Below are 26,671 nucleotides of genomic sequence, written 5' to 3'. Positions count from 1 at the left end.
TATGCATATTCATAAACTTTTACCGAGTTTAGTTATAACCCTATTATCTTACACTCAAAACATGCTAGGGGCACCTGGGTGGCTCAGTTGGTTAAGCATCTGACTTTGGCTCAGGTCATGATCTTGTGGTCCATGGGTTCGAGCCCTGCGTGGGGCTCTGTGCTGACAGCTCAGAGCCTGGAGCCTGCTTCAGATTCTGTGTCTCCCTTTCTCTCTGCCTCTCCCCTGCTCGCTCACTCTCTCTCTCTCTCTCTCTCTCTCTCTCAAAAATAAACGTTAAAAAAAATTTTTTTAACATTCTGTGATTCTTCCCTTAAAAATTAAAAAAGTATGTCAACTATACTAAATAAAAAGGTTTTTTTAACTAAATGATCTACAAAAAAATTAAAATGTATATCATGAAAGACCTTTTTATGTTATTACTTTATAGTAGAAAAAATTTGAGAATAGCCCAAGTGTTCATGGCAGGAAATAGTTATGTAAATGTTGGTATATCCATATAATTCACCCTTTAAAATTACATTCATGAAGAATGTTTAGTGGCCACTAAAATTCCTTCGGTATAACACTGTCATCCAGCATAGAGTAGATTAAAAATTGTGTATGTGATTAGGAAACATCACCAATGGCTCTGTGTACATGTTTTCAAAACCTCTATATATTTTCCTATAATTCCCAATTTTATGCGGTGAAATTGTGTTCTTTATAATGAGAAAAAAAGTGGAATGGTGAAAATACAATTGTAAAGATATAAGGAGATGAGCACCAAAATCAGTAAAACTTATTTATTATGGTGAACAGTCGGACAACATGTGTGACCCTAAACTTTTAAACCTACTTTGTACTACCTTTTCTCTTATTATTTATTTCTGTATTTGACACGTTCTCCAGATCAAGATGAAAAAAATTTATGTTAAATTCTAGAATTTACTACTTTTTCTCTTATTATTTATTTCTATAGTTACCATGTTCTCCAGATCAAGAGGCAAAAAATAAAAATTTATTACATTCTAGAATTTTGTGCTAATGGTCAAAATTAATAACTATAAATAATCCAAATGACAGTTTTGACGTCTGAACGTATTGTAAGACTTTAGTCTAATTATTTGTTTGGATACTTGAATTTGTTTAGACCTGGTAGTGAGAACTATCTAGCACTGTCTAGGACAAAATAAGAAATAAAGGTGGGGAAACTTTGGTTTAAAAATATCTCTAGTAGAATTATCTCTCGGTAGTGAAGATGAGCAAACTTTGGACTTTTGAAGATGTAATAGATTGCATTCTATCACCTCTGTATCAAAGAGTCAATACTCCTAACTGTATCGTCCAAATAAAAATTAAATGTTTTGTAGCAGCTTTTATTTCATATTTCATTTAATTTTATTATCCCATAAAGTCTCCACAAAATAGATTTAACCTTATTTTTTAATCTACAGGTAACAATATTAACAAGTGGGTGATTTGTACAAGACTATATGACATTTTAAAGTTCTAGCTGAAATTCACATATTATATATGGAAAATATATGTGTAGGAAGTCGGATTATATGTTTAATTATATGGTTATTTTTTTAATTATGTGGTTATTTCTTTTAATAATCAGTTGACTTTAGAACTTTAGTTTGAGTGGTAGCCACATCTGAAATTCACATATTCCAATTCCCTAGCAACAAAATACTTAACTGTTATTATTCAGGATTAAATAAATGTTTTCCTACTCTTCTACTTGAGGTTTTATGTACATGTATTAAATCTGCATTTCTATACAGAATGGAGATTGTAGTGATTATGAGGAATGCTGAGCAAATCAGTAAGAGGTGGCTAAGTTTGCATAGTTCATAGATTTAGAATTTAAATCCTAGCCAGAGAGTAAGTTCAGGTTTGTTGTATGTTGTTGTTGTTTTCCCCAATAACTCCCTTTATCACACATCAGAAGAGGAAGATATATGGCCTGAGTGATCTTGGGATGGGGATTAGATCTGTAGAAGAAGATAGGAGGAAGAGCTGAGGGGAATGTCCGATTGTAGAATCTATTTGGAAAATAATATTGATCTGTAGACTAAATATGACTGACCATATGCCTTTGTCACAGCTCAGCTCTAGAGGCATTTGTTGTTCCTACCTATACAAGGGGAAATTCTGATACTGTAGAATCAAAGTCCTTTAAAAGACCATTAAATATTCAAATATTATATAGAAATAGAGGTGTAGTTAAAGGAGAAATAATTTGGGGTCCACATTAAATCAATCTAATCTGTGCTTCTCTTTATTGTCAGACAGGCAAAAAGGACCCACTTTCTATTCTTTACATTGCATTAATCACTTGATGTCATGAATTTTTAATGTCTCATCTAAGAATTTAATTATGGGCTGAGGTGTGAAACATTGTGTTAGGTATCTTTTCTCCTCAGACTATCAAATAGGAAGAAAAGAAAAATGACGGTTATTCAAATAAATTAAAAGGGGCCATTTTTGTAACCATCTACTAAAAATGTCTACTAAGAATGTTTACAAATGTTCACCGTTAGCGTGAAATTTTACCAGCCACAAAAGTTAATGCAAAGTTTTAGTTTTAATGCAAATCTCTTAATTACAGATTTGTTCATAGAGATAGCAAAAGGTTCAGCAAAGAGTAATGCATGATTATCTAAAGGGCATTATTAATTATCTTCTCTTACAAGGGGATTTTAATATAATTCAGGGGAACTCAGAAAAATAAATGAGTTATAGTGAATGTAGTCCACATAATCACAAAGATGAAATATTTTTTGTTTCTTCATATACAAATACATCTTCCATAAAATTCTTCTAAGCCAACTTACAGATACTGTAATGCTTCAGAATGAATTAGTTTTTCAGGAAGACAGTATATCATCACCTTGAGAGTACAGTATGAATTGTGCTTAGGCAAGGTCTGCTTCCACTTACATTCACAAAGCTGTTGAGAATGTGCTTATCTGGAGATATCTAAGGTTCAAGGTTATTGCTGCACTTGGTATGAATGTCTGTCCTGAGGATTTTTAGTATACCCTTTCTATATCTAACAGTTCACTCACCACACATCAAATCCATCCCTTTATTTAAACATATTAGGAATTTGGTAACTGCTTAAATTTAGTAATTAAAGCAGAAGTCAAGGTCCAATAGTGATGGTGGGTTGTTGCCTGTATCAGAATTCTCTTTTTCAGGTATTGAGGGAAGCAGGAAGATAGTTGTGAAAGAAAAGTGCTCAGAGGAGCAGAGGTTTTATTCATAAGCAGTCTGCTATGTGTGCACCTAGCACTGAAAAATTTCCCTGCAAACAACTAAATGGATAAAGTGCTATGCATTAATATTCTTTCTCCCTGTGTGTGTTTGTGTGTGTATGTGTATGTGCATGTGTCTGTGTATGTAGTTTGGGATAGGAACTGTTGATAGTTTTGCTTCTTGAGTCTTTTTTGTAAAGGATAATAACCAGAGCAACAAAGCATTTTTATCAGGTAATGGTTTTGCTAATTCTCAGAGAATGTAATTTATCCTAATGGGAATTGTGGAGAATTAGAGGTCCTGTGACATTTCCTAACTCAAAATACTATGATGTTGTGATGTGCATAGTTTACATCAGGAATTCTTTCTGTTCTGTGTATGATCATTTCTGGATTGTTTTTAATCCAGAAGGTTCAAATTCCTGACCATCTGAGACTTCCATGGCTTTTTGCATAGAATTTTTATTTTGTTAAGAATCGATGGCTGCATTAGAATCAGTTTATTGTGACTACAGAGTTTCTACTTTTTCTCTTCTAATTTTAGTGGCAGTTAAGATTTTTTACTTTTTTGCTTCATCATAGGGTAAGACATATAAAAAAGAATCATGAAATTACTAAAAAGAAAGAAAGGTTCTTAAAATTGTCATGTAAAATTATGGGTAAATTTATTGACCTATTTTAGTTACTTGGCACCCTTGACAGAAAGAAGCAAAGAATTAGCAGTTTAGCAATGTCATGACAATATTCAGGCATATCTGAGGTATGGTCTAGAAGCTTTTGTAGCCACTCAAATTTATCTAAAAAGTCTTTACAATGGGGACTGTAACTTCCCACTCCTTTAAGTGTGGTCTGTGCACAGTGACTTCCTTGCAGAGAGTACAGTATGGACAGGGGGAGAAAAAGGGAGTAACTTTACAGTGAAGAAACCTTGACAGACAGTACCTTAACCAGGTAATCAAGGTCAGCATCAACAGTGATGAATCATATTGATAGCGTGGACCCTTGATATGATGCTGTTAAAATATTTGTTGACCTTCGTGGTCTTCCTTCAAAATCCCCATAACCTGAGTGTAATCATGAGAAAAACACCAGATAAACCCCTATTTTAGTTCATTAGCAAAAGCCTTACACAATGTACCTAAGTGTGGTTTTGAACAAAAATCTATCATCCCCTGTCAGATAAAGACAGAATGGCTGAATCTGTCTCACTATTGCCGCAGTTTGAATTAAATCGTCAATTGTTGACATTGACTGCTCTTATAAAAATGACTGATAGAGGAAAAATGGGTTAACAACAGCTTAAAACTCTAAAAATAATAGCATTAGGAAATAGATGACTATCAAAGTATAGTAGGTGTAAAAATCAAGCCTAGATCTCCAAAGAGCTAGTAGCTTAGCCTTGAAAAGGAAACTGCCTGATATTTCATGACAATATTGTTTACCTTGGTAAAGCTATTTGATTAGTTAGTATGATTTTTATACCAAATTGCAATCAAGTTATGTCACATTAAAAGATAAATTACAAAATAAAAAGGGTTTATCAAAGCACATCTTACTGGCTTTTTGATGCCATTTTATCTGCCAGACAAAGTAGAAACCTGTTGTAGCAAATAAAAACTTGAGGCTTTCTTTTCCATGTGAAGTCCTACAGGAAAAAACAATTAGGCTGTTTTTATTTTAAATACACATTTTTATTTTTGAAACTCTGCCTGATTTAATTGGTTTGTAGGAAAGTATGCTCTGGATACATATTTTATATGGAACAAGATGACTTCTAAGTTCTAGCATATACTGTAAATTGAAGATTTAAGAAAATTCCATAGTACAGAAACCAAGAGCAATGTGCATCACTGCATTGTGTATTTCTGGTTTCCTCATAAACTGTGGATGGGCTTTTGCCGGAGATGTTTGCATTTGATTGTTGCATTTGATTGCATAGTTTTAAACTATGCTTTTGCTCTTCTTTTTTCCTAGACCCTTTCTGTAATATGCAGGAGAAACTTATCCATTTATTCTTTACGTAATATTGCCCTTGAGGGACAATGTGAGCGCTTTCCATCTATTAATCAGAGTAAACGGAGTTTATTTTAACAGATGTTCAATGGCAGACACCTTCTCAAAACCAAAGGTCTTCGTTAAGAACTGAAAGGCATACACTTTACACATCATATCACATGATCTTTGTCCTTCTCTATTCTAGTGCACTGACAGGCAGAATTCACCAGTTACATCACCAGGATCCTCTCCCCTTGCACAGAGAAGAAAGCCGCATCCAGATCCTCTCCAGATCCCACATCTAAGCCTGCCACCAGTGCCTCCTCGCCTGGACTTAATTCAGAAAGGCATAGTTCGGTCTCCCTGTGGCAGCCCCACTGGTTCACCAAAGGTAAACTTATTTTATTAGAAACACACAGAATGTAAGTGACAATTATTGATTGCTCAGGTTCCTTTGAATTCCATTACTTGTATTTCTTGAGCTCTCAATTGTTGATGTAGAACTCTGACATGTTCCTCATTTTGTTTGTGGTGAGCCCACTGTCCTCTTTTTGCTTTATTACTATAAAAGTTGCACAATTACTCAGAGAGAGTATATGTCTGTAATAGTTCCCTGATTTGTAAAAATGCAGAGGAGAGTCAGTATAGTTATTCTGTAAAATGGACTTTGAAAAATCATTATATGTATTAAAATAAATTGCATGCTTTTATTGAATGATATTTGACACTCATTTTCATAGTGTCCTGACAAGAAAAATGTGATGGGGGTATATTTGCATAAGGGCTTTAAGATATGTGTTTCAGGGTGACTCACCTTCACCTGAAGGAATTAATTGCAAAGAATTACAGTATTTGCAAAGTAATTACATTACTCCTTAATATTAAAGATATAATTCTAACTGTGTAAATCTAAGCCCGCAGTTTATTTTAGTTTTGTGGAATTCTTTTTCCAAATTTGATTATGGCATATTTTGCTTTATCAAATATACGATTTAAAAACTTAATTCCACTTGGTAATATGCTTTAGAGTCTAAAATGAGTCAGAAGCACGACATTTTAGTAGTGTTTGATCTCAGTTACAATTAAGATCACATTAAGATTTTTAGGTTTTAAGATCAGATTAAGACTTTTTTGGATGGTGTTTAGTCAGAATGGTGTAAACATAGAACTATGTAAACACATTCCCTTTTTCTGTACGATTTTCTAACCATAAAAACACAAAATCATTCATCAGATGAACCATGTAAATAAAAATAAAATCATAAAAAGCACATAGATTCAATTCAAGTGCATATATGTTCATATTTCCATATAAGAATTAGACCAATATTTTTCCATTTTAAGGATCCATAAAAATCCAAGTAAGTTTTATAAATAATGCTGCTCTATTACTTGTGATTTTCCACTCTTCTGGTAATAACTATAAAAGACAAGATCAGAGCAAGTTTTCCCCTTACTAGTTGCTTTATGTTGCAGTGGAAACACAAAAATGGCAGAACCTATACTTTCAGTCCCTCAGAGATATTACAAATCAAGTTGCTCTTTGAAAAAGTAAAACAACAACTTTGATAGTTTTTTTTATGTCTCCTAAATTGTGTAAAAGTGTAAATAAATAAACGACTAAATATTATTTTACTGTCAACCAGTCAAAATCATCATATAATTTTGATGCCCTGCTACTTTTTCCTGTGTAGTGTTTATAGTCCTTAACATTTGAGTTTATGTATTCATCTTCTACAAAAAAAAAGTTCTAATGAGATATATTTACACAAGATTTTCATTAATTTTTAAAAATGTCATTAATTGATGATAAAAAGAAACATTAAAAGATGACACAGAAATCTAATAAAACTTCATTATGGCTTAGAAAACAAAGGCAATGGTAGACGAGTCCAGAAATCATGTTTCCCTGCATCAATAGTACAACTTCTAACTTATTTATTTTTCTATTGTATCTCTTCAGTCTTCTCCTTGCATGGTGAGAAAGCAAGATAAACCACTCCCCGCACCTCCTCCTCCCTTACGAGATCCTCCTCCGCCTCCACCTGAGAGACCTCCCCCAATCCCACCTGACAATAGACTGAGTCGTCACTTCCATCACGTGGAAAGTGTGCCTTCTAGAGACCAGCCAATGCCTCTTGAAGCCTGGTGCCCTCGGGAGGTGTTTGGGAGTAATCAGTCGGTGGTGGGATGTCGACTCTTAGGGGATGGCTCTCCAAAGCCTGGAATCACAGCAAGTTCAAATGTGAATGGAAGACACAGTAGAGTGGGCTCTGACCCCGTGCTTATGCGGAAACACAGACGCCATGATTTGCCTTTAGAAGGAGCCAAGGTAAGAAATAAGCAAAGCAGAAGCTAACCAGGCTGCTCAAACTCTTCTGATAGGAGGTAGTGTGAAAGGTGGGGCAATGGTTTTTTGTTTTTGGGGGATTTTTGCCTGGTGTGGCACTTCCCTGAAGGTCTTTAATTATCTCCAAGTTATAAATAATCAGGAGCTCATTAAAACTTGAACTTAAAAGAAGTCAGGAAGAAGGTTCAGAGTAATGATTTAATTTTAATGTGAAGAGACTAGACACTTTGCCAAAGATTTATTTCACCTCCTCTTATTTCATCTGCCAAAACTTTTTCCTATTAATAACTTGTTGGTGGGAGAATCGGCACTATTGTTTTTTTTTAAGCTGTCCTGGTTCTATCTAATCTGAAAAACAGTTGAATAATTATAGCGTGTCGTAAATCAGTCATTGGAATGGTTGCCAAGGACAGATGCCTTATGCATCCAGGTAAAATGAACTTCTCCCTTACGTAAAAACACCACTTCCAATCACTCTCACAAAGCAGGTTCTTTATCCATAAAACTGAAAGGCTGTCACACATATTGAGCTCTAGCTTGAAAGATATCACCACTGTCATTTAAATACCCAGAAAAAATTTAAGTGTACACGGAACCAGAGAGGCAGCAGCAGAAATCAATGAGTTTAGAATTCTTGGTATTCTTGATAGTTTCTGGTGTTTGCCTCCCTCCATGGTATTTTTGGCTGTGAGATCAGATGCTTGCCATCTTCCCTCAGCTGAAGGAGGCTTTGCCTCTTTTGAAGACTAATATTAAATTGATTCCTCTCTATTGACCTTTGTTGTTTTAGGACAGTAATCAATTCCTTCAAAATAACGGTTTGCAGTTGGTGAGTTAACCATATATTCAAGAACAAAAAGTGTGAAGTACGACACACATTCAGCTTCTGTGTGGTGCATGCATGTGTGTGCACACACGTGTTTGTGTGTCATCGTTGGGTGATAATGGAAAGTTCATATGGTAATATTTAACCTCAGTGATATTCTAGGGTCTCCAGGATAGGAAGACTCCAATGTCTAGTGTGGCATTCAGAAGAAAGGGGAAGAGTGGGGGGGAGGGGGGGGTTTGCCATGACTCTGCCAGTGACTCACCTTGGTGAGTTCAGTCTCTCATCTGTCTTAGATATGAAGATCTCTAAAAGTTTCATTGAAGGTTATCTAAACATGTAAATGGAAGAAAAAGTACTTACAAAAGCATTTTTAGTAATGTTCTCTGAAAATGGAATGCTTATCAAGCTCAAATGTATATTTCCACAACCTGGAATTCCACAACCTGGAATGTGGATTGGAGGGACCGGCTGGTTTTTTTCATTTTTTGTTTTTTAGGTTTTTTGCATAATTTCTTTTTCCTTTCAACCTCTATTACTTTTCATTCATACATGATCACGCTTGTCTTGAGAAGTGTCAGAACAGGCTCTGACGTGAATTGAATGGTTATATCTCAGCAACATATTACAATTTATTTCTTGAATGGATTGTGGAAATACTTATAATTATCTTAGCCAATTCAGTGAAGATCTCTTATTTCAGGATTATTTTACATAATATGTTATACAGTTTTAGCACGAATATAAACCTGTCCTTCTAAGCCCTAGAACACTGGATGTTAATTTTGTATGGAAGGTTACCATTTTTTAAATTGAGGTTATAATTTCTTAGGCTATAGGTATGAAATTTTAGTTTATTAATTATAGGTATGAAATATTAATAGTGACTTCAGTTATGAAGATTCCTTTAAATGTTTTCTATCCGAACTTTCATGTCCTGATCATTGATACATGTTACTGTCCCAGAAAACATTGAGTAAATTGCAAAATATCTCTTACAGAAAGCTGGATTTTAATCTTGTTTAGTTCTGGCTAAATAACCCTCATTAAGATTCTTTAAGGTCTAATCTCATATGTTGTGTGTATTACTAATGCAGTGCTTATACTCTCTAAGCTAATTTCATGTTACAACAACTAGACATGTCTTTTTTTTAACGTTTTAGTTATTTTTGAGACAGGGAGAGACAGAACATGAACAGGGGAGGGTCAGACAGAGGGAGACACAGAATCTGAAACAGGCTCCAGGCTCTGAGCTGTCAGCACAGAGCCCGATGCGGGGCTCGAACTCACGGACTGCAAGATCATGACCTGAGCCGAAGTCGGCTGCTTAACCGACTGAGCCACCCAGGCGCCCCTAGACATGAAGTTTTAACCAAAATGAGACTTATAAGATTTATGACTTCAGTCTAGTTGTTCAACTTCTAAGGTGGATTATAAAGAAGGATTTATATGTAGTTAATGTAATAAATGCTATGAACTAGATGTCTCCTCTTTTTCTCTTTTATTGTCTTTACAAAGGAACTTCAGTAGACTGCAAGGTACATCATTATTTACATAAAGTAGAAAAAGCCTCACTCCTCTCTTTTCACTTCGGAGGAGTAAGAGGCTGGCTTCAACTAACTAACATCTGACAGAAGACTGAGTCCATCCTGGGACTTGTGCTTCTCAGTTTCTTTGATCCTGCCTTGGACTTTTCTCACCTTGTTAATCTTTGCATGTCCTCCATCCAAACTGACTTAATTTCACATTTCTAAGTGTGTTCTTTGTGCGAGACCCTTCTGATGTTCAAGGATGACCAGAATCCCAGTGTTCTCTTCCCTTTCAAATTTAACAATGTTTTGTAGCAGAGGAACTGTTCGGCCCCTTCAGGCAGAAGGAAAATGATAAGGATAAAGCAAACCCGATAGCTGCATTTCAACATTACTAAAAATCTTATCAATACAGATCAACCAGGCTCTGGAATCAGAACTGAATTTTACTTCCTGCTCTAGAATTTGCTGGCTTTGTGGATGCAAACAACTTCCTACACCTTTGTCCCAAGTCCACTTATTTTTCTTACCTTTTTTTGTAATGAATAGATTTGTTTAGAACATAAAAAAGTATTTTTTTTTAATTTTAAATTCCAGTATAGTGTTAATACAGTGTAATATTAGCTTCAGGTGTACAATATAGTGATTCAACACTTCCATGCACCAGCTGGTGCTCATCGCTACAAGTGCACTCCTTAGTCCCCATCATGTCTTTCCCCCATCCCCTCCACCCCCCTCCCCTCTGGTAACCATCAGTTTGTTCTCTTTAGTTAAGAGTCTGTTTCTTGCTTTGTCTCTCTTATTTTTCTTACTTTATGAAGTGGAAGAATAATAGTACCTAGTATCTTGGGAAAATAATCACTCTCCAAATATCTAAATCTTCATACACCTCAGGTCTGGAATAAAACCAAAAGTAACAACTAGACACGAAGTAGCAGTATAAGTTGTAACACTCGACATCCTCATTCAAAATAGTTATCCTTTCTTTTTTATAAATTTAAAACTAAAACCATCATCTCTGTCTCTCTCTCCTCTCATTTTATTTAGCATAATTCCTAATGAGCACTTGGTAAGCACTTGATTGTTAAGTTAGTACAGTACTGAAGCTGATGATAGAAGCAAGAGAGTGTATGCGTGCTGGGTTTGTGTGGGTGAGGGCAGGGCAGGAGAGGGCTTGGAGGAAGAGAACACCTGTGACATACAAGGAAGAAAAACAGTTGTTTTGTTGGTGTTTTTTTTTAATTTGTTTTCATGTAATTTATTTTTGATAGAGAGAGAGAGAGAGTACAAGCAGGGGAAGGTCAGAGAGAGAGGGAGACACAGAATCCAAAGCAGGCTCCAGGCTCTGAGCTGTCAGCACAGAGCCTGATGCAGGGCTCGATCCCATGAACTGCGAGATCATGACCTGAGCCAAAAGTTGGACACTTAACTGACTGAGTCACCCAGGTGCCCTCCACCTTTTTTTTTTTTTTTTTTTTTAAAAAAACAGTTTTTAATGTGTTTTTCCAGCACTGGCCTTCAGCCAAAGGTAGAATATAATCTCCTTGTTTAAAATAGGATTTCTTTTCCTCCTGTTTTTAATGAGAATGGTAAATGTTACAATGTATCCTCGCCCTCCATACCTATTACCTAGTATGCAGTTTTTAGAACATTTTATCATGGGAATAAAGGGCATGGGGATCTAGATATCTGGAAGTTGATGTACCTTCACATAACCCATCAGTCTCCCCAATTAATTGTAAGCAAATGCATTCTTGTGTGAAATAGGAGCAACTATCCTTTAGACTTATTTTCATTACAGGTAATACTTCAAATTAAATATCATCTTCCCATTTTAAAGAAACCCAAATAAGCACCAAATGTTTACATTAGAATTAAGTGTACCTGTGGAATACCTACCTTAAGGGAATTCATAAAATGGACACCCTGTACATGAAGTGACACCTCGCTTTCCTTCATCATGTGTCCTCTGTCCCTGTGCCACTTCCCATCATCCACTAGAGGCATTTGCCCTTTTGATTTGCATCTTCGCTTGGCAAATGGTAAGGACAGCAAGAATAAATTCTACTGCATTTCCTACTTGTACAGAGCTGTTAGGGAAAGAGCTGTCCAGCTCATCGTTAAAATGAAGTGTAAGAATTCCCTGTGACTTTCATCGACTCCCTATCCCCCCACCCCTACCTTGCGTGATCAGATTAGCTAAATTAATCCTTTACTTTTAACATGAAGCTGCAAGCTAAGAATTACTAGGTTTATTTATCTTGTATTATTGGTAAGAGATTTCTTTCCTATAGTACTGTTTCCTTTCTCTGAAATTCTTGCGTTCTAGAAACCTGTCCCTTAATAGGACACCTGTCCCTTAATAAGTATTTTGTTGGCTAGATACTTACTGTTGTTGGTTTGTTTTAATTAGCTGAGGTGAAAATATTTGCATTAAAATGCTTTAAAACATCATTGGAAACTTGAGATTTATCTACTTAGATCTAGATGCTAACGTTGTGTTAAGCTATCTTTATTGGTTTCTCTCGAAAGGTTAAGAATACTGCTGTTTCTAATGTGATAAAAACTATCTCTGACTTGTTATGTTACTTCAAGTGACATTATTCTAAAATGACCCTGTGTACAATAATCTTTTGAAGATGCTGCTAGATAAATGCATCGAAAGATTCCCCTTTTTTTGAGATTGTGGCTTTTGCTCTTTTGGTGGAGAGGCACATGTTTATGTGAATGACCTCAAACTTATCTCTAAATCTCAAGGGCTGTCTATCAAGAAATAAGTCCTCTATGTTCACTGGCTTCATTGCCAATCTGATGGTGTAGAAGGACAAACTATAGTGATATTTTTGGGGTAGATTTTGTGTGGGTTTACATGTGTGGGATAGGGAAAAGGGGTTGTGTTTGGGGTTTTGTACAGATAAAAAGGTTTGTCTTAATTGTGCTACGATTATCACAAATGTGTTCCCTGAATCTCAAGGATCCCAAACACCTTAAGCTTAATATTTAGACAACAGTTGAATCATAAGACATTTCGGACTTCCAAGATTAGTAACAAATGCTGTCTTGAGGCATATAGAAAAATATTAATCTAGGATAACCTAGAATTTATAGTAAGTTGTGTGATAACTCAGATTAAACTTCTTCCATAAGCCCAAACTTACCTTAATGTCTCCTCATTCTTCAACCTCCTTTAGCTGTAAGAGTACTTAGGATGTTCAAGACAGCATGGGAAATACAAAATGAATAAAGCACAGTGTAGTGTGGTGAGAATGAGACAGGTGTATGATTAACTAAAAGATAAGGCGTAAGAGAAGTGTTCAGAAAATACAATATGGGATCCTCAAGAAGAAAAAAAAATCAAATTGAGATGCAGTGTAAAAGAAGGAATAAAGAAAGCTGTACACAAGAAGGTCACTGGCTATAGACATGAAAAGATTAGTAGGTGTTTTTATAGACACGACAGGAAGGAACCGCATGAGGTTAGAGAAAATATGCATAGTGAAGGAAGTCCATTTTCAATGGATAGAATAGAGAGAGAATAGGCAGGGTAGGTGAAATTATGGCAGTGTAGATTCTAACCAATAATACGGAGTCTTGAATTCTATACTATGTTATCTTTAATTTGTTAGGAAAGAGGTCTTAAAGGTTTTTTTGTTGTTTTTGTTTGTTTTTCTATTTTTTTGGCAGAGGAGTAATAGTATCAGAATATTTATGTTGGTAGTAATTTCAGTGGAATTGCGGTAGATTTGGGACAGAGGAAAAAGTTGTTTCCTCAGTTGAATAAAGAAGGCCTGAATCTGTGGGGTTTCAGTGCGAACTGCTTCAGTCGATGGCTATCCATCCGCACATTTGAGGAATTACTGTTTTCTCCTATTTTTAAACAGGCTTTTCAAATCTCCAGAGAACATAAAATATTTATTTTTAGCCCAACTTGTAATTTATTGCACTCCCTCAGCTCCTTTAGCGGCAGCTAAAATGATTAAGTCTAGTGAAGTGGGTACAGGTGGGAACATGGAATTCAGAATGAAACCGTGTTTAGGATCTGTTTTATCATAGTGTAACTATAATAGCGCATCGAATGAGGGAGCCGCGCAAAGGAGACATTGGAACTCTAGCACAGGTCCTAGTTTTTAGAGTGAAACTTCAATGCCATAAGATTTAGATTGTGTAACTTTGAAATGCAAATATTGATGTATTTCAAATGTATTCTTTAAACCATATTTCTTATTTTAAGTTGATAGAGAAGGTATGGGCTTTTCAATTTTGCATTCTAAAGCTTCAGCAGCATTTTAGAAATATGGGGGGAGGAAAAGAAATTGGTAGGTCATTGATGGGGCTTTAGGTCTATTCAGGTTACATTATAGCCTTTTGCTCCAACTTAAGCCTATCTTTTAAATATGAATGCGTAAGAGTTGAGGTGAGCGCCCCATGATAAAACACTAATAATTACTTAAAGATTTTAAAATAGGTTTAATCTTTTTTGTATGTGTGTGAATATGTCTATATGAAGTTATTTTCTCTTTTTTTAATTGCTTTCATTTCAAGTTCTCGGATTAGTCACAAGCACGGTTGCTCAATCCCTGTAGTGTAACTGAGAAACCTGGGAATCAGAATTTCTGATTCTGAGTAACAAAACACTGGTTCTCTGCCGGTACCTTATGAGCAAGGTAATTGTTTTAGTTGGTGGTGTTCACACTGAAAATTCTGGTTAAAATTGCACGCGCTCTGAAAGAGCAGGTTGGCTCTGCTTCCCAATAGTGTTGATGCTTCAGCCTTGAAAGATGAAAGGCATTTCTGTAAGGTTTTATCAAGAAGTTTAAAAATGTTCTGTTAACCCCAGAGAGATATAATTTAGAACATTTTTATTTGGGAGAATTGAAATAAGAATTGCGCTGGTACTGCTTTTTCTTCCCTGAATCCTATGGAGAATGGTAACTTTTCAATAAAAACTGATGGTTATTTGGGGAATTTCACCATCTGTGTATCAAGCTGTGTGTATCTGTTTTATAGAAATTATAGTACGCATTCCTTCTCAATGTGTTTAAGAATCGTGTCGTATTATACTTTTTACATATAACTTGGTGTTCCTTTGGGTGGTGGTGGTGAATAATCACTATGGTGCAACTGACTCCTAAGTAAATTATATGATATTGCGCTTGTTTAAATAAACAGAAATTACATATTCTTTTCAAAATTATAGGTTTTCTGAGAGCTTCTACTGTTTTAAGGTCCTCCAGAAGTTAAATTCTAAATGAACCCTTGGATTTCCTTTCAGGTCTTTTCCAATGGTCACCTGGGAAGTGAAGAATATGATGTTCCTCCCCGGCTTTCTCCTCCTCCTCCAGCTGCTGCCCTTCTCCCTAGCATCAAGTGAGTTTTACTGAATTTGCAGACCATCTCTCCATGCATACGGATATGGTAAATAGTCGATATGAGGTACTCAATACAGAAAGTACAAGGTGAATAGAAACACATCAATAAAAGTGATTCAGCCAGATTTATAAAGTCCCAGAAATCAAGGTCCTTCCTGATTCTTTGCTGGTAACCACAGCATATGTGATACTTACCTAACCTCTGAGGTTGCATGTGGAACAACAGGGAGAGAGAACTTGAGTCTTCTTTGTATCTAAGAAGAAGACAGAGCAGGGGCGCCTGGGTGGCTCAGTCAGTGAAGCATCCAACTTCAGCTCAGGTCATGATCTCACGGTTCATGAGTTCGAGCCCCACATCAGGCTCTGTGCTGAAAGCTCAAGAGCCTGGAGCCTGCTTCCAATTCTGTGTCTCCCTCTCCCTCTCCCTCTCTCTCTGCTCCTCCCCCACTCATGTTCCTGTGGTCATTCTCTCTTGCTCTCTCTCTCTCTCTCTCTCTCTCTCTCTCTCAAAAATAAAAATAAAAATAAAGAGGACAGAGTAGCGCGGTGCGCTTTCCCCTCAATTTATCTCTCTTCCCAAGTGGTGTCACATTTATCCCAACTATCCAGTGTGATATCAGAAAATTAATCTTTGATTCTTTCAATTTTCACAATTTCTGAATCCATTCAGCCAGTAAGTCCTATTTGCTTGTTCTTTTGAAGTTTTTTATAGTCAGCTAATCTTCCCTGTTGCTTCATAGCTGGATGTCTGGAAGAACAGACATGATGGATGATGTGTTATGATTTTGGAATTAATATCAATGGATTTTAAAATGCATTAACTGAAAAATAAGTTAACCTGGGTTATCTCATTTGAAAAATGGGGACACAAGGAGCACATTAGGCAGTTAGTTAATATAGGTACCCAAGTCAAACCAGGATAAAACCAAGTCTCCTAATTCCAATTTTTCCACTCTTTATATTAAATCAGGCTACCTGCCTTTTCTCCAATATTTTTTGTTTACACAGCTGAATTGTTTTAATTCTGCTTTCCCCAGATCAGTTTCCTGCTCAAAACCCAGCATTGTTTTTTTCTTTCCTTTTAAGTTAATCTATGCTCTTCTGCTAGCAGTAAGATCCACAGAATTTTACCCAACTAAAATATTGTTCAATAATTCCTAATGTTTCCCCTCCAATCTTGTCTTGATTTTTTTTTGGCTTTGTGAATTTTTAAGCCGCTTCCTCCTATGCACCACCTTTTCAGAATCTTTATTCTATAGGTCCATGTCTCAGGCTCTGTTTCTTTATGAAAACTTCTCTGACTTCTTCATTCATAATGATAATAAGTGGTAAGACTAATTCTCAGTCTTCTTCCTACAGTTTATTGTCTACATTTAATTATGTACTCTGCTCCACTGTTTTCTAATTTTAAAGTGCTTCTTCACATTAAAAAAAAGGTTATAAGGTTTTGAGAGCAAAATATTTTTCTTGTCCTTTCTGATTCTTCCCTAACACTTTACTGTTTTGCTGTGTGGTGCATATATCACAAATATGTGGTTACTTGGTTGATTATCGGGTAAGATCCTCACTTCCAACTGAAAGTCTTAGAGCATCTTCACTCCTTTCTCTGCTGGTCACTGAGATCCCCTATACATATGGATGCAAAAGAAGGATAAGCTAAACCCAGCCCCTGAAGTTTGCACTCTACTCTAGAAAATAAAATTAACACACATGAAACCTCTGGAGAACATTATGTTGACTTGTACAATTCTAGTTGTTAGTTTTTACTTTCACTTGGAGGAAAGACTGTTATAGACCTTGGAAGTCAAGGATGTTTCATAAAGAGATGGAAATTTCCTGAGTCATGGAGAATAGGCACAGTTCAAAAAGGGAGCAGATGAGAAGCAGCAAGAGTGTGAAGTTTGCCATCATTCAGGGGACAGTGGGAAACTAAGCTCATTGGAGCATTCTCCAGTGGTAACTTTTCTGGGAACTGCCAGATAATGTAGCTGACATAAAAGTTGGAAGCAAATACACATATTCTGTATAGTAGGTTCTAAATCAGTAAGAACATATGATATCATAGCCTCAGATGAACACTGAATATATGTAATAAAATATCTTAAGTTCAATTAATTCTGATAATTCAGAGAACGTCAGAAAACAAAGTAAATAAAACCTTGCCAATTAGGTTAAATTTTCACATTCTGTTTATTAAATTCATGTTGACAAGTGGGATAAGCAGAGGTTGCAGTTTGCTTCGTATGTATTTTAGTTACGTGTTTCTCCTATAAAGTAAGAATAAATTCATAGTGTAATGTATTGACATTTTTCTAGTACTTCAGTTTGTAAGTCCTTGTAAGTATATTTTCTCTCCATTTATTCTTGATTTTTCCCTCAGAAACAGTGCAGTTGCTTTACTTAAACAGAGAAATACTTAAACAATGCAGATTTAACAGCAAATTAGTTTTGTTTTGCCTACTGCAAATTAACCATAGTTAACAATGCAAGGGTTGACTTTTCATTGCACATTTATCTCTTCAATTTTTTTATTCTGACTATATGGGTGGCATTTGTTCATTGTATAAAATATGGAAACTAGAAATGACAAAAATTTAACAAATATGTAAATTCGAGCATCTACACACTCCAAATATCCATGTCCAGAGTTTCAACATTTTGACATTTTTAGACTTTTTTTTACATGACATAGATTATATTATAGAGATAATTTCCATGCCCTTCTTTGTTACTTAATATTTTAGTAGGCATTTTCCATAGTCATTTATGGACTGTCTTATTATGAAACCAGCATGGAATTCTGAAGTGAACATTAAAATTAAATCAGAATTGGTCCCAGACCTGACTCCAGCATATTAAATATTTGTCTTGTCTTTGAACAAAGTAACTTCTCAGGGCCTCGCTTTCTCTATCTGATAAATGAAAGAGTGTTTATCTTAAATGATCTCCAAATTCCTTTTGAGCTTCAACTTTTTAGATTCTATGCAATATGTTTTTTTAAGGGATGCTCATCTATAATGCTGACTTACATGAAATATTTGGCAGCTTAAATGTTCATTTGTGGCTCGTTGTGTCTCATTGCTGAAGCCAGCGTGAGTTGGATTACTGCTCTAGTTTTGCATTTGTTCGTTATGTTTGATCTATCTGGGCCTCATTAGAATGTAAACCAGGGTACAGCGAGGAATAGACCCTTAGTACTGGAGGGGCATAGAACAGAGGTCTCAGCAAATAGGGACAAAATGGGATGTTGGATGTTCAAGTACCTAATTCTATGTTAGACTCTTACTGCATGTTTCAAAATAAGTCCAAAGCAAAATCACAAATTACTACCCAGACTTTTGCAGTTCTCACAAACGTTGAGACCCTCAGTGTTGAATTCAGGAAAGTCACAGCTAGCATTTACCTTTAAATGTACTTTGTATTGTTATAAATATTTACTAAAGAGTAATAAGTTATTTGATGTTACTCTGATCACCGTTTACTTGATATAAGAGGCTACTCTGTGATAGTTTTACTTTCTTGTAAAACTGTTTGCAATTATGTGACTTTTATTGTATGACTTATGTTGAGGCCTAGAAGAATACAGAATTTATTTTTAAGAAATATCCTGTTTGTAGAAGAAAGCTGAAACTGTACTAGTATACATTGATTCGGTTTTTGTTTTTTGGTTTTTTTTTTAGTTTTTCTAAATGTTTCTATTTAATTAACATCATTGACATTTAGCTACAAATGTAAAATTTTAAATAAAAGCTTGAAACATGAGTGCCTACTATTTTCTAGGGGGAGAATGAAAAAAAATCCTATGTGGTTTGTTTTTATTACATTTTTACTAAATTTTTACTAAATTATATTTGTCTTGAAATAATTTGATTTTTTAAAATTTAAATGAAATCTGAAACAGTTAAAAAAAATTATTTCACTTGACACAAGATATTGACAAATAAACAGAAGAATTATTGCCAGTAATAATGGAATGATTATTTTCAAGTAAGATGTTCTAGAATGCAGACGAATGTCATTTTCTTTTTTCAGAAGAATATTTTGGGTACCTTGTCTTTTAGAAATGCACCTTTTGTACTTTTGGAATATTAATCTTAAGCCTTCAAATGCATGCTGAACAAATATTATTTGATTAATACTTTTGTTAAAAAAAAAAAAGGTTTAGGGGCGCCTGAGTGGCTTAGTGGGTTGAGTGTCTGCCTTCGGCTCAGGTCATGATCTCACGGTCTGTGAGTTCGAGCCCCACGTCGGGCTCTGTGCTGTCAGTTCAGAGCCTGAAGCCTGTTCAGATTCTTTGTCTCCCTCTCTCTCTGCCCCATCCCCTACTTGCTCGTGTGTGCTCTCTTTCTGTAAAAAATAAATAAACATTAAAAAAAAAAAAAAAAAAAAAAAAGAAAGTTTGCTGTTGGAGACGGTGGTGTTGATCACTGTTACCTACTTTTCCAAACAGATAAGGTGCTAACAACATTTTCAGTTCGGTGAATAGAGAATCCTAATTTTTGCCTGAGCTACTTTTTACTCAGTTATGTGTAATAAGTGGAGATACAGCATGAACAAGATAAAATCCCATCCTGACTAGAACTTGTGCTCTAGTTAGGAGAACAGAAAGTAAACAAATAACGATATTGTATTTTGTCAGGTAGTTGTAAGTGCTAGGAGGAAAAATAAAGCAGGGAAGGGGATAAATAGTATATGGAGGTTTATACTTTAGGTAAAGTCATCAGGAAAGGTAATATTTGACCGGAGCCTGGAAGCAGTAAAGGAGCAAGCCATGAGGTTATCTGGGTAAAGAGCATGAAAGCTAGACGACTCAAGTGTAGAAAAGGGAGGCACGTGAATCCCTTCAGCATGTTGAAGAGCAGCAACGACAGTGTGACTAGAGTTGAATACGGTATTCAGGGGCTAAATAGTATACTGTCTTTAAAGCCAAGGTAAGAACTTTGGTTTGGTGAGTTTTAGAAAGTTTTGGTCAGCATTATGACATGATGCTGGTTTGCATTTTTAAAGAATTTCCCTGGCTGCTGTGTGAAGAATTGTCTTTAGGAAAGCAGAAGGGGAAGCAGGGAGACCAGTGGAGAGTGCCGTCATCTGATGCGGTAGACCAGTCAGAGATGGTCAGGGCTCTGACTGGAGTAACAGTGATGCAGTTACTGGGTCAGCTCTGGGGTATATTTTGGTCCAGTGGTACCTATTAATAAATTGGATATCTGTGAGGTATGATAGTGACGACTCGTCTTACATAAGTTTTTGGCTAAAGAAACCGAGTGAATCGTTGGTGCCATTTTCCAAAGTGAGGGAGACTGGAGAAGGAACAGATGTGGGAACAGGACAGAGGTGTAAAATGGAGACTGAGGGACCTGAAGAGTTTGGGATGCCTATTACACACACACACACACACACACACACACACACACACACACCTAAATTGAAGTGTTGAGGGAGCAATTAGACATAACATCCAAATATTATATTCAGGTAAATATTTCAGCAGGTACTATCTAAAGCTAATAAATTTATTCCTACATGTCAAATCACAAATTTAGTAGATTGGCTACGCTCTTAGGCATACGAGTGTAACTCTGAGATTTTCAACAGTATACGAACTTACATATTAAAGCATTACCTTGAAGGAGACTATACCACTTACCCCTGCAATGTTGATTGTAAAAACATTGTTGGTTCTTATCAAAATCTCCATTTATTACCAAATTGCTTCAGAAAATAAACTAGAAATGTAGTTTTGTGAATGTAACCTCAACTACTGCCACCCTCCAGAGTCACCAAAAAGGTCCACACTTCCAAACATCAGCATCTGTGCATGTGAACACGCGTGTGATTGTGTTTGTCTTTAAACAGTCTCCAGAATGGTCTATATGTAAATGTAAGTGTAAAACTATAAAGTTAGATGAATATGAACGAAATTATTTGGCAAACTCATGGGAGAGAGGAGAGTTTTGTTTTGCTTTGTTTTTGACTAAGATTTGAAGACAGAGAAGAGAAAAAAGTACTAAGCCTTGGGAGATATTAATCCAAATATCACATTGTAATTTAAAACCACTGAAAGGGAATGAGCTTGATGGAAGTGTGTCATTTTGTATAGGGTGCATACCAGGTCTCATTATTTGTGCTCAGTGTCAAAAGAGCAGGAAAACATATTCTGTTGTTATTCACCTGAGGATTCCTGTAGACTGAATGTACTTTGGTTTTACATGAATCCTTTTTATGCCCAATGATAAGAAATTATTATTGATTTAAGTATAAGACAAATATGGTAGAAAACTTTTCAATGGAAGGTAAAGCTGTAATTAAGAGGCTACTCTATTTTTTTTTTAATTTATTTTTAACGTTTATTTATTTTTGAGACAGAGCGAGACAGAGCATGAACAGGGGAGGGTCAGAGAGAGAGGGAGACACAGAATCGGAAACAGGCTCCAGGCTCTGAGCTGTCAGCACAGAGCATGACGCAGGGCTCAAACTCACGGACCGTGAGATCATGACCTGAGCCGAAGTCGGATGCTTAACCGACTGAGCCACCCAGGTGCCCCTATTTTTTTAATCCTAGTAAATGAATATGGTTGCTCTTTCATTAGTCTCTGAACCAGCTTTCCTCCAGTACCTTAAAATCTTTTTAAGACTGGCCAAGATATTGCACTATTTTTGTTTATTCTACCTTAGGTAAATGGAAAGGTGCATTATTACCAAAGATGGCGGTCTCCTGTAGGTAACAACTGACATGACATATAAGGGATGGTGGAGAGTGGGTCTTTCTTTTCAGTTTGTTCACTGTGATCACTGTGGTGTTCTTCTCTCATTGTATCATGTAGAATGTTTGTGCATTTGAGTCTGACCTATTGATATGACTTGATATTTGAGACTCAGACTTAACTTATAAATCGGTGAGTTTATGCAGCAAAATAAACTTTGTTCAAATCTCCTGCAAAATAACTTGACCATCCGAACTCAGATATTCTGGTGTTTTGTGGTGGTGAATCCCTGGAAACTACTGGTTGATGCCTTGATGAAAACAATTGAGGGTTGCCACTATATCATTTTAAACCAGTCTCAACAGAAAAAGCAGTAATATGAGTATTATTTCTCTCCTTTTTATTCTAGTGTTGTAACTTCTAAATTCACATAGAATTGTAATCCCTTTTCATCTTTTGTGGGAAAATGACGTTTGGTGGATGGCTATAATCTTGGTAGGGGGAATATCACTAATTCCACTGATCTTTCATTGTCTCTAACTAAAAGCTCTGACAAGAACTGATATACATTAATCCTAATAGTCTGACAAACCTGTTAGTTATCATTTACAAAAAAGCTGATTTATGATCACAAAAAACCTAGCCATTGAAATGTGAGCCACTGGATTCTATTTAAATATACAATGTAAAATATATTCCTTATATTGTTTCTTTTTTGTCCCACAGAGGCATGATGTATCCTATATTCTCCATTTGTCCATGAACATATTGATCCATTGATAGAAAATGTATAGGATTAAAATGAGATTTTATTTTCATATTAAGGGAAGGCATCCTTGCATATTCCACAACAGTCAAGCATTTATCATGTTTATGTTAACGTTGCTCTGTAGTCTCAAATAGAATTAAATAAGTTATGTGAAGGCCACTAAGAATATTCAGCATATTTGTGAAGGATGCATATCTGCAATACCTGAAATGAGTTAAAATGAATTTTTAATCTTAAAAAGAAAATTTTCAGTTATTAAAGCATAACTTATGTACAGTAAAATTCAGTTTTGTGAGTTCTGACTAAAGCATGGTCCGGTAATCACCACCACAATCAAGTTCTAGGACAGTTCAATCACTCCAAAAAATCCCCCTGTGCCAATGTCAGCTTCTTCCCTCACGCCAGACCCCTGGAAATTACCAGTCTAATTTATGTCCAGTACGGTTTTGCCTTTTCCAGAAGGTCATATAAATAGAATCATGCAGTATGTACCCCTTTGAGTCTGGCTTCTCTCTACTTAGTATAATGCATTTGAGATTCATCAGTGTTGTCAAGTGTATCAATGGTTGGTTCCTTTCTATTGCTGCAGAGTACATATTCCATTATAAGGCATGCTTTATCCATCCCTCCACTGAGGGACATTTGGGTTGATTCCAGTTTTTGGCAATTACAAATAATGCCACTGTAAATATCATCATGAAGTCTTTAATGTCCAACATACTGGAAAATTAGATTCGCAAGAAAAGTATGTGTTTCCTCAGTATCTGTCTTCTTGATTTTTAAAGCAGACCCCAGAAAATTTTAGAAATGCATATTGGTTCTAAGTTAACTTAAAAATGTAACTTAAAATCTGTTTCTCCAATTTAAAAACAAGTCAGTGAAATGCTTATAATTAAATCTTACAGGAAAGCTTGTGTTAAACCTAATAATATACCACAGACTTTTCTTAATGTCATGAAAGAACGCTTAAAATCAGTATTATAAAACTCACTCTGATATACTGGGGAAATTACTTATTTGTGGCATATATGCAATCCTTTCAAATACAGCTTTATTTTGTGTTACCACTTTTCAGGACTGATCTCTCTGAGTTAAGTATTTTATTTTCCCTGTTAGGATTCTGATAGTTAATACAAGAAATATGGACTAATGTATATAGCAAGCTCTGAAGACTTAGTTTTAATAAAAGATACTTTAAAAAAAATGCCTTCAGAAATTACTAAATAAAGATTCTTACATGTAGAAAGCAAGCGAAATAATATATTTAAAAATGTTTTTCTAGATTAGGAAAGAATCCTAAAAATGATTGTTCCCTCTCCTTTAACAGCTTTGTCATCTGTTTCTCTGATAACCACTCATTTTTGTCTAAAAGCTGGGAGTGCCTCCCTTGACGCATACATACCATGCCAGGCCTTTGTTGACTCGGGGTCTACCCTTAAGCATTTTGCGATTCACGACAGAAAGACATAAATGAATATATAGAAATCACAATGTCAATGAAGGCACATATACTAAATCTACATTAATCAAAAGAATCAAAGTTGAAAGAAAAGTTACACAAATAAACCCCTCTGATGATATGCCTCTCACACCAAGAATATCAAATATTATAGAGGAGTGTATCTGAGTTTGTTTCAATATGTAAAAAAAGAAAAGCATTGCAAAATGTATTCTTGGTTGGTTCCAAGTGTGCACTTGCAGAAAGTGGATGTATTTCTCACCGGAGGCTCAGATAACTAACACACAGTGAATTTAACAGGAGGTGCAGGTTGGGGAGAGGATGGCTGTGCATCTTTGAGAGAATGTGGCCTTGTTCATTACCCGTGTATTAACTCCAGAATGACAGCCACAGTGCAGAATAGTCCATGGATGTACGATGATAATACAAAGGGAATGAAGTAATGGGTATAAATGGTAAGATGGTTTACTTGGCCACTTTAACTTGGAACTAACCAAATAATAATTTGCTCTGTTTTATTCCTCTGATATCCCAAACATTTCTCAGAAGCCAAATCAATGAATGAAGTGTTCTTGTGTCCCTTAAGTTAGATATTTTCTTCACTGCCAAAAGTAAACTTACATGATAGCTTATGAAAATTGCTACACTAATTATTTTACCACTTATTTCAAGTAAAATTGAACGTACTTTTTGAATTAGTTTGTGAAGGAGAAAAAATCCCAAGTATAGTTACAAATAGTGTAATTATTTACATGAATCGAGATTTCTTTTTTGATATTTTATATACAACTTCTTTATCTCACTTGTACCTTCTTTTTTATTAGAACTTTATTTTTTAGACAAGTTTAGAGTGATTAAAGGCTTTGTTTTTTTAGATTCCCAGCAAAATTGAGAAGGTACAGTGATTTCCCTTATACTTCCTGCCCCCACACGTCCCTCTCCCTTCCCATCAATATCTTCCTCCATAGTGGTACATTTGTTAAAATGGATGAACCTGTTTTGATATGTAATCACTCAAAGCCCATAGTGTACATTCCTATTTTTTATTATAGAAACTACTTTTATTTTTTTTTCCTTTTGAACTGGGTAAGATTAGTTTGATATAAAAATTTATGTAATCCTGAATAAAATGCGCTGGAATGATATTCTTATAAACTAGCTTCTGTAAATAGACTATTATACTGATATCAGAAGTTTGCACTAAAAACACAAAGAAGAAGAAGAATATCTGACTCTTTAGAACTTATTAAAAAGGTGATAAATGGGATATCGAAGCACTTTTTTGGGATTTAGATACAAATGCCACTTGAAGACATTTTCCCTTCCTAGATGTAATCCAGTAAAATCCATTTAAGCTAATAATCTCTGATTAGTAAATTTTAGTGGTAAGCCTTTATTATTCCAAAAATCTTATTTGAGCTTTATTTTTCATTTTCTTCAGAAATATTCTGTTGATTTACTTCAAGGCAAAAGACTAGGGGGAATTACCCAGATGAAATTCTTCATCATTGAAAAGAAAATATAGAATCATCCACAACAGATGTGATTTCATAAACTGTCCATTCTTGCCTCAATATGCCGTGCTTCTTTGGAAACTCTTAAATCTTTGGAAGTAACCCCCAACCGGCAGATAGATTTCTGACATTGATGTTGTTGCTGAACATTTGGTCAAGAAGTCTTTTCCTTTTTCTTTAATACCGGATATGCTTGAATTGCATTGGCAAAAAAAGATTCATTATGAATGAAAGTATAGTAGGGCACAGAAAGGATGTATATTGTTTCATTTGCTAATAGAACCCATTCTGGTCCTTGAGTTAGCTAAATTGATGTCCATGTGTATAAGATTTTGTGGAAAGGTCATGTTTGAAATCCCTACCATAATATCCATCAGATCACAGTTTTGCAGTGCATGTACTCACCAGCCTTCATTTGGAATGTATCTCTTCTAAGGTTACACTATAGGAGAGGTAGTTCCTCATAAGGTTATTAGCTTGGCCTCTGGTCAGTGACAGTGGACTTTCTGTCACTCTGTTACTATGATTTTATCTCACTGTAAGCTGTCATTTGAATTCAGAGGTTGCTCAAACAAACAAAAATTCAAAAATCAGTATTGAAGAAGTCTTCAAAGACAGGTAGAAATATGCTTTTGAAAAATCTTGGGAGAGATTTTTCTTTAATTTTTGAACTTTCTAGAGACTCAAATACATAGTTGAAGCTTGAAAACTTCGAGGTTTTTCAAAATGCCTTCTTGTAATGGGCACAAAGAAAAGCCCTTAAAAATTTTCGCATTCTAACCAGCGAGAAGAAATCTAAGTGAAAAAGTTATTTCAGGTTCAATGGCACATATACCAAAGGACTCTTGCTCCCTCTACAGAAGGTGCTTCAAAATTGCAGTTCCAAAGATTAAAAAAAAAAAAAGAAAGAA

At 35.4% G+C, this 26,671-nt stretch overlaps 1 protein-coding gene across 4 annotated transcripts in view; it reads left to right on the top strand.

The window, feature by feature from the left end:
* The window catches only part of CBLB (Cbl proto-oncogene B), a 208,543-nt gene that overhangs the window by 149,940 nt on the left and 31,932 nt on the right, over positions 1–26,671 (top strand). For all 4 annotated transcript variants that reach the window (XM_049628118.1, XM_049628116.1, XM_049628117.1 and 1 more), the window contains 3 exons: positions 5,446–5,631; positions 7,204–7,572; positions 15,218–15,312. In XM_049628118.1, the coding sequence (XP_049484075.1) occupies positions 5,446–5,631; positions 7,204–7,572; positions 15,218–15,312 (650 nt within the window). The remainder of the gene's footprint in view (positions 1–5,445; positions 5,632–7,203; positions 7,573–15,217; positions 15,313–26,671) is intronic.

The sequence above is a fragment of the Panthera uncia genome, chromosome C2 (genome assembly GCF_023721935.1).
Source record: "Panthera uncia isolate 11264 chromosome C2, Puncia_PCG_1.0, whole genome shotgun sequence".
Lineage (NCBI taxonomy): Eukaryota > Metazoa > Chordata > Mammalia > Carnivora > Felidae > Panthera > Panthera uncia.
Note: the sequence above shows the minus strand (reverse complement) of the source record. Positions and strands in the feature narration are given on the sequence as shown.